General features: G+C 37.0%; 1 protein-coding gene across 1 annotated transcript in view; it reads right to left on the reverse strand.

Annotated features, from left to right (window-relative positions):
* Window positions 1-12331, reverse strand: part of COPS3 (COP9 signalosome subunit 3) — a 40446-nt gene that overhangs the window by 7979 nt on the left and 20136 nt on the right. Inside the window, exons 6-9 of the mRNA XM_036739547.1 lie at window positions 6646-6825; window positions 3465-3605; window positions 2240-2413; window positions 902-988 (exon numbers count right to left, since the gene is read on the reverse strand). Coding sequence (XP_036595442.1) covers window positions 902-988; window positions 2240-2413; window positions 3465-3605; window positions 6646-6825 — 582 coding nt within the window. The remainder of the gene's footprint in view (window positions 1-901; window positions 989-2239; window positions 2414-3464; window positions 3606-6645; window positions 6826-12331) is intronic.

Genomic DNA, 12331 nt, shown 5'->3' on the forward strand with positions numbered 1-12331 from the left:
TTCCATTAGGGACTGTGATGGATAGCAGGAAAAAAATTCAGGAATACTAAAATTGCAATGTTTACATATAAACACATTTAGAGTATGACTTTAATGGAAGTATAGATAGAGGTATACATACATACAAAGCTGGGAAGGCTTCACCTGTGGGCCTAGTGATTGATGCCATGTGCTGTGCAAAGGCTAGTCTAGCTTAATTTGGAGAAGTTCATCTCCAAAAAGCTGTCAACCTGATTATGATTTTTAAAAAAAAAATTTTTTTTGGAGTGGGGAAGGCAGGGCAATTGGGTTGTAAGTTGACTTGCCCAAGGTCACACAGCTAGTGTGTCAAATTTGAACTCAGGTCCTCCGGACTCCAGGGTCAGTGCTCTACTCACTGTGCCACCTGGCTGCCCCCACCTTATGAATTTTTTTGGCCACAAGACATAAAATTGTCTATTAAAGTGAGGAGGGACTGCAATCTGTTATCAGCGTAGGGAGTCCTCATGCTCTTCCTCCTCTCCAGGCATCCTTCCAATCTTACCTAAAGTCCAACCTTTTACAAGAAGCCTTTCTTGACCCACTCATGGTGCTCTCTCTCTGTTGATTTTCTCCAATTTATTCAGTATATATCTTGTTTGCACAGTTATTTGGTTGTTATCTCCCCCATTAGACTGTGCGCTTTTTGAGAGCTGGGACTGTTTTTGGCCTTTGTTTGTATCCCCAGTGATCACTACCATGCCTGGTACGTAGTGCTTAATAAATGCTAGTTGACTGACCGACACTGATGAAATCCTTTGAAGTACTGCAGTTCATATATAAACACATGACTTTTTGCCTATTATTTAGGCAGCATGAATATTTTTAGTAAGAAGTAGTCAAATTTCATCTACATAATTATCTCAAGAATGACCTTGCTTACCATGTGAAGGACATACTTTTCTGCCTCCTGAGGTCCTGACAACTGTACACGACTTGCCATATCTTGTAATGACAATGTTAAAAACGTCTGAAATTAAGAAGCAGAATTTGGACATAACTAGATACAATAGCTATGAGCAATGTATTCATCAGATAAACAATTCCACTTATCCCAATGGAAAAACTATTCTACTTTCTACTAATGTACTAAAGTATTTCAAAATGAAATCTGTGTGTAGTAGGATTTGAAACTGAATAATCCATACCCTCTAGTGGATGAAGTCATATGAGAGAGTAGAAATTTCAAAGAAAAAAAAAGCAATAGGTCATTTATTTTTGGTGGTACACAAGAAATCAACACCCGCACTTTCTCTCCCTTGAAATTAATTAACTATTTCCTTCCAATGTCCAATACTGATAAGATGGAGGTTGGAAAATACCTTTTACTACGGGCTACATTTCATTTGGGTATACATACATACATATAAGTCAACCTTCTTTCCAAGTCACTCCCCAAAAAGTCTATTCATTTATTCTGTGGTACTGCAACCATGAGTTGACAAAATCATGAATTATGCATGACAAAATGGGTTATTTTTGGTCCAGAACTGTGCTTTTATCAATGTAAAGAGCTCCATGGTAAGGGAACTGCTTTCTACCAACACAGATCTAAAATAGTCCCATAATTTTTAGTCTTAGAAAGCTGCCTGAGGTGCTAGAGTTTAAGTGACTTAACCAGGATCATAAAGATAGTATAAAGTCAGAATAAGCACATAAACCTAGGTTGTCCAGACTCTAGGCCTTCGCTCTATATTCTCTATGTCACGAGGTTTCTCATGAAAAAACAGAAAACTAAAGGATTAAAAGTGAGCAAACTTCGAAATAGCTAGTTGGGAAATGTTTTTTTTTCATATTTCAAAAAATACAGATATTTATCCATGGATACATGTATCACAATTTAGTCCCACAGCACTAATGACCTAATCTCATATAATGGAAAAGCTTGTCTCAGTGACAAACATTAGAGCAGTGTCGCTCAGAGGTCAGAACACTTACAAATTTCAAGGGAATAAAATATGGAAACTGGTCCTAGTTCACTAGAACAACATCTATTGATATACCACATCTTCAATGCATTGTCACTTGATTTACGTCTCAGTCCTACCAGTTATTCTGTACCTGCTTTTCTCTCTTTTCCTGGCTAACCAAATCCAATTCCGAAAAGGTGAAAACTCAACTATCTTCCTAATAAATGAACTCCTACCACACCACTTTTGGAGTAGAGATTTTGTAGAAGCCTCAGAAGTATCATGAGACAAAGTGTGAGAATTCATCTTACCTTTGTTAGCCTTTGAATGTTCTTCTTATAAAGAGAGGACAAACACTGCTTAACCAGCCCCATATTGTTATCTCTAGTGAAAGTTTCACTATGTTTGTTTACCAGATTTCGGAGTTCTGATGGATTATTGGTTGAATAAACTTGTGCTAATTCATGGTAAGCATTGCTAAGGGGCTATAGTTTTAAAAGGAGAAAACAAATCAATACACAAAGTTAGGCATATACAAAGCAAACAAGTGGTGATGTTCTGTAAGTACAAGTAATACGTAAGAAAAAAAACCATTAAAAATACAAACAAAAATGAGGACAAAAGACTGTCTAAATAATGCCCTTCTGATATAGCACAAGTTATTACTAGCAATAAAGCAAATGGCTTAGATATTACAGATAGGTCAGGCAATACAATTTTTTTCAAATTGAAAGTTATTGTCAATAAAATTTTCTGGCTATCTCCTGGTAAAATGGATCATATAATTAATTAACAAGACAGTATTCTGGCTTTTCTTATACTGCTAGCACCCAATCTTTTTCTAGCTGTAGATCACCCAATGGAAGAAAAACAAAAGATGACGTAAGATGAACCACATCAACCTCCCTCACTAGAATTAAAAGGATAAACGGTTTTGCTATGGATGTCATATTAATATTATAAATAAATTGTTAATTTATGCAGAAACAAAAAATATAGGCAAGATCATTAGGAATCTATGGAATATTACAAGAGATTAGCCCCTGGGTCACCTGAAGGACTCAAATGGTCCCCAAACCATTTCTTGAGAATGGCTGTCATGTGCCCTCTCACTGCTCTTTCATTCCTTATTCAGAATGCTGTTTCAACTAGTGTAGGAGTGAGTGAACTTGATCTGTATACTTAATAGTCTGCCTTGTTATCTTCAACAAGCTAATTTGAAAACCCACCATCAAGAATCCTAACCACTGGAAATGCTGTGCTCTGTATATGACTGGATCATGGGGGGAGCAAGGGGTCTACTAAACAGCTGTGGAAGGGCTTAAAGCATTATAAATTTAGTAAGTAGAAACTATTCTAAATCTGATTCTTCACAAAACAGAAGATTTTCTAGTATAAAACACACTATGTAAACAATATTTAATGAAACAATTCTCCTTTATATTGACTTTGCATTGACACTAAATTTATTTTTATCTTAACAATTTTCCTAAGTAGAATAGTTTTTTTTTTTTTTTTTTTTTTTAGAACACTCACCTTAATGAATCTACCAACAATCTGAGAAGTGTATTTTGGCAGCTGTTGAACTTTGCCCAGTAATATCAAAGAAACTAGAATATACTTCTTATAAGATTCCAACATAATATGACTGACTGCCATGGCAGGAGTAGTTATGGCCTGAGCAAGAGAAAGATGTCAGATTTATTAATAACTAATAATAAAAGCTAATTTAAGGTTTGCAAATCTCTTTAGATACATTTTCTCATTTGATCCTCACAACGTTCCTGCGACATAGGTGCTATTTGCAACATCTTCATTTTACAAATAAGGAAACTGAGGCTGAGAAAGGTTAAGAGACCTGCCCAGAGTCACAAAGCTAATTTCTGGGACAGGATTTGAACCCAAATCTTGACTCCAAGTTTAGTGTTCTATTCACTGCTGCATGGTGCCTCTATAGTAGGAGACACAGATATGTTCTAGCAAGAGGCATAGAATTCTTCTTACATAAGACTCAATACTCATGTAAAAGGCATATGCCTCATTTGTCTGGTATTGTCCTTTTGCAGTTTTTCGATAACTGAAATTTCCCATATGGTGAATAGTTAGGGTAAAAAAGACTTCCCTAAGTCCCTACTTTCTTAAACAGAGGATAATGAACACAATAATAACATTTTCCTGATGCCACAGGCACATCATAATGGATTAGAAAGAGCAAGGGACTTTCTACTGAAAGATCTTAAGTCCTTTAAGCTATCTGTGTCTCAGTTTCCTCAACCCTAAAATGTAGACAACATTACTTCTACCTAGTGGATAGGAAATAGTGGTTGATCAATGAAATGGACTGGGTAGACAATATACAAAAGTAAATTATCACAGTGCCCTAGTGTTTGATAAACCCAAGATCCAAGCAACTGAGGGAAGAACTTTTTGACAAAACTGCTAGGAAAACCAGAAAACAGTCTAGCAGAAACTATGCACAGACTAACATTTCATACCTTATACCAAGATAAGCTCAAGATGGGCACATGATTTGAATATAAAGGGTGATATCATGGACAAATTAGGGGACCGTGGCCAAAAAAAAATTGCACATCAGATCTATGAAGAGTTCATGACCAAACGAGACAAGAGATTACAGAGATAACATGGATAATTTTTATTACATTAAAGTAAAAAGGTTTCACACAAACAAAATTGATGCAGCTAAAATTGGAAAGAAAATGGGAAAGTAGGAAGAAATGTACAGCACGTTTCTCTAAGAAAGGTCTCATTTCTCAACGATACAGGAAATAGACAAACTTATAAAAATAAGAGCTCCAATTGACAGTCAGAGGATACAAACAGGCAGTTTTCAGAAGAAGAAATCAAAGCTACCATTAGTCTTATAAAAAATGCTCTAAATCACTAATAATTAGAGAAATACAAATTAAAACAATTCAGTGGCACCAACTTAGACCCATCAGATACTGTAACAATAATCAACTGTGAAAGACTTAGCTACTGATCTGATCCACAATTCCAAAAGACTCATGATGAAAAATGCTATCCTCCTGCAGAGATAAAACTGATGAACTCTCTGTGTAGACTGAAGCAAATTTTTTTCACTTTTTCTTGCTTTTTTTTTTTTTTTGGCAACATGGCTAATGTAAAAATGTTTTGAATGGCTTCATACATGTGATGGGTATCATGGGTGGAGGGAGGAAGAGAATTTGGAAATGAAAATTTTTTTTTTAGAATTATCATTCCAAACAAAAATAACAGTAGCTAACATTTATATAGCAATTACTACATGCCAGGCACCGTGCTAAGCACTTTACAATTATTATTTCATTTTATCATCATAACAATCACAGGAGGTAGGTGTTATTATTACCTCCATTTTATAGGTGAGGAAACTGAGGCATACAGAGGTTACGTGATACTGCTAATAAGTGTCTGAGGGGCTGTAATGGTAACTTAAATGGGAAGATCTTTCCCACCTGTTAATAGGTCCATGTGACCTGCTTGTGTCACATGTGGTGGGAGGAGCTTGCTGAATGAGTAGACCTGGAAGGGTTAGAACGGTGGGAAGAGGAGGACACAGACACAGGCAAGAAGTGAGCGAGGATCTGTGTTTGTGGGAGAGGCCCCAGCAGGGGGGAAGGCTAATGGGATGGCAAGGCTCCATGTTATGATGTTGTCTCAAGTTCTTTGCTGCTAGATGAAGCGGGCTTACTGGTTTTGGGATTTGGTTCTTTGGTGTCTGGACAGTCTCACCTTTTGCGCTACAGAACTACACAGGCACATTCACAATTATGTTCGATGTTGTGATTGTTGCCTTGCTGATAGAGGGGCCAAATCTGAACTCAGGTCTTGCTGACTCCAGGCCTGGTATTCTATCCACTGTGCCACCTAACTGCCTTCTCTGTCTACATTACTAGTCTTCCATTTTGGTCTGGACCAATGATTTCATAAGTAAAGTTTTTAGTGAAGAAATAACCTCTACCAACACATATCTATAACTATTCTGCAATTTACAATCTCAGACCTAGGGCATTAAGAGATTAAATCCCTTGCCCCAGGGCACACCGACATGGGTCAGAAGAGACTTGAACAAAGGTCTTCCTGACTGACTTTTCTATCTACTATGCTGCCTCTCACCAGCTTTTCACTACAAGAACCATAAACCTTATAGACCAAAACCATAGATTACTTACAGCTTGTTGATTAGAATCAGACAATCTTAGAGTTGGAAAAGGCTAGTTAGAAATCATTTAATCCAACCTCCGTATTTTATGGATGAGGAAACAGAGAGATGAAATGATTTTGCCTAACAGCTACTTATGGCTGAGCTTCAATATCTTGACCTGTAATTCAGGGGTCATTCTGCAGCTGTGTCATGGGAAGCTCAAGGGGGCAAGCTTGTCAATTTTAAAGAACTATATAAATGTAATTATCATTACTAGTATTACCACAACATCCTAACTTCCTTAATTAGGACTATGACCCTTTAGATGTTCTTTAGTTTATGGTATTCTAACTCACAAATATATTTTTCATTTAGCTTTAAAAAGTAAAGAGTCAAAGAGACTATCCATATTTCACAAAAAAAAAATTTTAATTACTATTAAAACAATGTTTAAGGACAATTTTTTTTAAAAGAAAAGAATTATCTACCCACAAAACTCTGGCCTGTTAGAACAATCTAATACATAAAACTGTGTTCAGAAATAGTTACCTGTTCATAAAAGTAGAGCGCTCTTTCAAAGTTCTTTAGCCCTGTGTAGATCATTCCACCATAGTAGTAGTAACATAGAAAGTGCTTTGCATCATAAGCCCCATTCTCCTTACAAATGTCCATCATGTCCACATCCAGATAGGGGAGGGCAGGCTTAAAGCATTTTGCCAACAAACAAAGCTGTAAGAAGAGACCAACGCATTAAATTAACTTGAATAAAAGCAGTAATTTCACAGACAAGGAATTTTTCAGGAGAGAAATGGTATTAATATGTTTAAGCTTATATTCATTATATTTTAAAAAGCCAAACTTGAAGGGGAAAGCAGATCATTCTTTTAACTACTCAAGGACTTGACATTACTGCATTATTCAGTCACTTGGTCACCGAGATGGACAATTAAAATAATTTCAGACCTCCAGTTATAAGTACCCTATCATCTCTTACACCAGTCTGTTCTACTTTTGGACAATGCTAATTGCTAGGACCTGCTCCTGTTCGTCCCCCCGCCCCCTGCCCCAATCCCCCAACTTTTATCAAGCCCGTTTCCATCTCTTTGCAACTACTCTATATATAGTTCTACTCTTTGGAATAAAGTAAAAGGAAACAATCCTTCCATATCAAAGTCCTTCAAATACCTTCAGTCTCAAATTTTTGGACTCAAGAAGATCTGGGTTCAAGTCTTGCCGCAAACACATACCAGTGATGTGACCCAGGGAGAGTCACAAACCTCTAAGGACCCCTAGCCAATGCTGTAAGAATATAATTACAAATGACCTGTTTGTACACATGAGAGAAGCCACTTCCATACCAAGAATTCTCCACACCATCATTGACAAAAAGAGTACTCCCAGTGCTCACCATCAGCCCCAGGTCACTGAGCACTCCTGACACTACTTATAGGACCATGACACTTTTCTTCATTCACTCTCGGTTACCTGCTGTTGAGTCCCTAACACACAAATTGGTTGGTGAGTTTTTTATGTGTCTACATCTGTTTCTTTTGAGAGCTCTCCCTTTTCTTACTCATCCAAATAATTTGTCACCAAAATTTCATGCCTGAGAGCTTTTCATGAGTATCATCCCTGTAAGATTTTGGGCCCCGGGATTCTTAGCATTCCCTCTCTCTGACTCTGAAGTCAATTCTCTCCAAAACTTAAGGTCCGTGTCAGACTACACCTCATTGTCCTTTCTTCCTCTAGTAGCACCTTTGAGATGGAGTAGACACTTCCTTTGAAGATTCTCATGGTTTCTACTTCAGCAACCAGTTCTCTTCCTTATTGGGCAAAATCAGATCCAGAATAGCATTCCCCCTTGCTACTTCCTCCAGCTTTTGAAGAATTAAATTATTAGTAAGGCATGCCATAAATATATTAGCTGCTTAGATTTAGAAAAGAAAGTATTCTAGCTCATGTGGGATAACTGAATTCTTCTATCACAACTGTACCATACCTCTGTACTACATTCATGTTTTTCTTCTTTCTGGACAGATGGCCTATAGCGTATTCCATTCATGATATCACCTTTATTTCTTTTTTCAATTTATTCTACCCTGAATATTTTCCTACCATGCTTCTGGATTTCCTCATAGGAATATAACTTCTTAATACACAATGCTAGTTTGTTGCCTATTTTATCCATTTTTTTCCTTTGGAATAAAGTATACAATTCTATAGTCACATTTTGGTCAAGTCCCATCCTGCCAAAAGACTCACTGATTACCTCTGTGAAACCAAGTTTACTTCATTATGTTAAAATCTCTAGTTCACCTGAACATTATGTATAGACATGTAAGGCTATGGTCTTAATTGCTGGCTCTGCTTTTTGATAGTTTCCTATGAATTATCAGTCCTTTCTACTAATATTCTCCTTCCTATACTTTGTCTCTTACCCTCCTTTGGTATGTTTTGGTAGATAATTGTAAGCAATTTTCTTCTGTGCCCTTAATTTTCAGTTAAAAGATAAAATCTGCAAGTATCCATGAAAAGAATGGTTATCAAATATAATTTTATCAGCCCTGCTTAAGTAGGTGATAAAAATCCTATGTCTGGTCCTATGGTCCAGAAATCCAAATTCTAATCGCAGTCCAATAAACAAACAATTACTAAGCACAGCTATGTATGTGCAAGGAACTGAGCACAATATATTGTGAATTAACACAAATCTAGAAGACCAAGAAGCAATCCACAATGAATAAATGGACACAGGATATGAACCTCTTAACATGAAAAACTGCTCCAAATCACTGATTGCAAGATAAATGCAAATCAAAACAACTGTGCAATTCTACCTCAAACCTGCCAGACTGGCAAAGAAATAAATAACAACTGTTGGAGGGGCTATGGAAGGACAGGAACATTAATATAAATAATGCATTGGTAGACCCATGAACTAATCCAACCATTCTGGAAAACAATTTGCATGTATACCCTAAAAGTCACTAGACAGTGCATACATTAAGAGGAAAGAGGTTGAAAACAAAGGGAAAAACGAGTCAATCAACAAGCATTTATCAAGCTCTTACTAGGAGCAAACACTGTGAAAGGGAAAAAAAAACACATAGCACTTTATGTTGAAACAAAGCAGATGAATGTCCATCAGCTAGGGAACGGAAGAACTAAGTAGTTTATGAACATTATGGAATATCGTTGTGCCATAAGAATCTATGAATATGACACAATAAGAGAAACTTGGAAAGATTTGTATAAACAGATGGAGAAGGAAATGGATAGAATACAAGTACAATTTAAACAATTACCACAATAATGCAAAGGAAAAAAAAACTGAAAGACTTCAGAGCTCTGATCAATTGTAACTTCAGAGGAGTAAGGATGGAGCATGCTTCCCACTTCTTGTCAGAGAGGTGATGATTTAAAGGTACAAAATAAGACATAGATCTTCAGACACCATCAGTGTGTTGACTTATTTTGCTTAACTATATACTGATACGCATAAGTGTGGGTTTCTATTTGGGGAGAACAGTGTAGTGAATAAGTAGATAATGCCAGGAGCAAAAAAAAAAAGAATTAAGAAAAACAAGAAAACAGCATCAACAAAAAAATACAAAGAAGAAAACCAAAAAGAAGTTCAGAAGGATACCTAAATAAGGTAAGTTTGTTATTACCCTGTAAAATTTCATACACACTCAGAAAAAAATACAAATTATTTATATCAAAGTTTGTGCTTTTATATACAATGATCTTTTCTGTTGTTCTTTGTGTAGTGAAACATGAATAGGATCAAAGGCGTAGACCTGGAAAGGCCCTTGAAGGCCCCATCATTTGACAGCTCAGGGAGCCTAAGTGACCTGCCCAAGGTGATTCAAATAGTGTCACAGGCAGAAACTGAACTCCACTTGGATCTCACTCGAGGGCTGGTGCTCTTCACACCATGCTGCTCTGCCTCATGTGGATAACTTCAAAGTTCATAATGAAAAAGAATATTTTTTAAAATGTAAAACACATTATTGAACTAAAGTAAGAGCTCCCACTCTCCCTCTTCCCCCCCTCAAATGCCAGGTACCACATCCAGGGCCCTTACAGCCATGGGTCCCTGACTGTCTACTTCTTCCTAAAGAGGTAAGTCAATATGGATTCTAACACTCCCCACAAAGGAAAGGGGGCACCGGGTGTGGTTATGCCAAGGAAATATAACTGGGGGCTGGGTGGAAGAGGAAACATATCCCAGGGCAGAACCCACTGGAGGAAGACGCTTCCAAGCCTGAGTGCGAGAGCACTAGAAACCTAGAGTGGATCTGCCTTCTAGGTGGGGCAGCTGGGAGCAGAGCAGGGAGAGAGCCAGGCTTCCTCCTTCTGGTCATCCAAGTCCAGCCTCAGACACTTAACAGCTGTATGACCCCAGGCAAGTCACTTCACTTGTCTGCCTCTGTTTCCTCAACTTTGAAATGGGGATAATAAGAGCACCTACCTCCCAAAGGTACAGTGAGGATTAAATGAGATCATCATTGCAAAGCACTTAGCACAAGCCTGGTACGTAGTGAGCACTACATAAATGTTAGTTATGATTCTTATTACCCACATGGAGTTTACATTAGACCAGAAGTTGGTAAGCTTTTGGTAATGTGTTTTGGTAGTCTGATAGTTTCCTCAGAAAAATTTATTAAAGTAATATAATAAAATACAGAGCATTACAAAGGAAATAAATTAATTAAATAAGCTTGGGGACTCCAGATTAGGAATAGTGGTTCTAGACAAAGAGTTGGGTAAGTCCCAGTAACTCTCCCTCGAACTCCTAAACAACCAAAGGAGGCTAAGAATGCACACTGTAGGAGAAAAGGTCCATGTCCCATCAGTGGTTGGAGAAGAGATCAAGTGAGGAAGGAAGCCAGAGATAAGCTGTAAGAGTATAAGAATATAAGAAAAGAAGAAATAGAAATAGAAGATATGTAGAAATATAAAAATAAATAGAAATGTAAGAAAAAAGAAGGCTAAAAGACAAAACTCCAAAAGAGAAAGACTGTGTAGAAAAGCCTAACTCCTAAACAGTTAAAACAAGACTTGTAAGACAAGAGCAAAAATGAGCAAAGGCTCAAAGAAGGGTCTTAACATGTTGAACAAGTATTATACAATGAAGGAAAGTTAATAAAAAATGTCCAGTGAAAAATAAATTTCTGTGGACTTTCCAGAGATCATGGGGAATCAGCAAGAAACTCAAGAATGGTTCAAAACATTTCAACGAAATTATTAAGACAGAAATGACACTGGAAAGTAAAGCTCTCAAGAGAATAAACCACCAACCAAGTAGACCACTTAAAATTCATGACAGAATTGCGCCAAAGTAATAAGAGAATTTGAAAAGAAAAGTGCCATATTTGGAACAAGAAAAAAACCATAAGCTGAAGAAAATTTGAGAAAAGAAAAGCAAAACAATAACTTTGAAAGAGTATAAGAATCCTACACAAGCCTATGTTCCTTGAAAGACAACACATACCAAGATAGCTTAAGGATCACAGGTTCCCAGAACAAGATAAATTTAAAGTATTTAACACATAGTTCATTTATGACAGAGGAAATACAAACTTAATAGCCAAAGGAATAGACTTACATGTCCCTAAAAATCAGAAAAATGTAAAGGTGACCTCAAAAGACCACCATATGTCTACTAGGATAGCAAACATATTTGAAAAAGATAGAAATCTAAGGCTGGCAGGGATATGAAGAAACAGGAACATTTTATATTTGTAATGAGAGTAGAGACTAGTTCAAATATTTTAGAGAATAATATGCAAGAGCAGTCATAAAACTGATCACACCCTTTGACAAAAGCTAAGTGGCACAGTAGATCACATACTAGGCATGGAATCAGGGAGATCTGAATTCAAATGTGCCCTCAGACACTCCCTAGTATGTGACCTTGGGCAAGTCACTTTTCTGCCTCAGTTTCCTCAACTGCAAAATAAGGATAATAATAGCCCAGGGTTACTGTGCAAATGAAATGAGATATTTGTGCCTGGCACATAGTAGGCACTATACAAATGCTTATTCCCTTTCCCTATACCCCATTGAAAAAAGAAGAGCTTAAACTGAAAGGAATGATTTAGACACTACCTGTGCCCCTAAGGTCTCTTGCCCAGGATTTCATCATCCTTAGCAATACATTCTATTAGTTATTTGTCCCTATGTGAATCATTAAAAATGGATAGCTATCAGTTTTGAAAAGTCTCAGAAG

This window comes from Trichosurus vulpecula, chromosome 1 (assembly GCF_011100635.1).
Source record: "Trichosurus vulpecula isolate mTriVul1 chromosome 1, mTriVul1.pri, whole genome shotgun sequence".
In the NCBI taxonomy this organism is placed as follows: Eukaryota; Metazoa; Chordata; class Mammalia; order Diprotodontia; family Phalangeridae; genus Trichosurus; species Trichosurus vulpecula.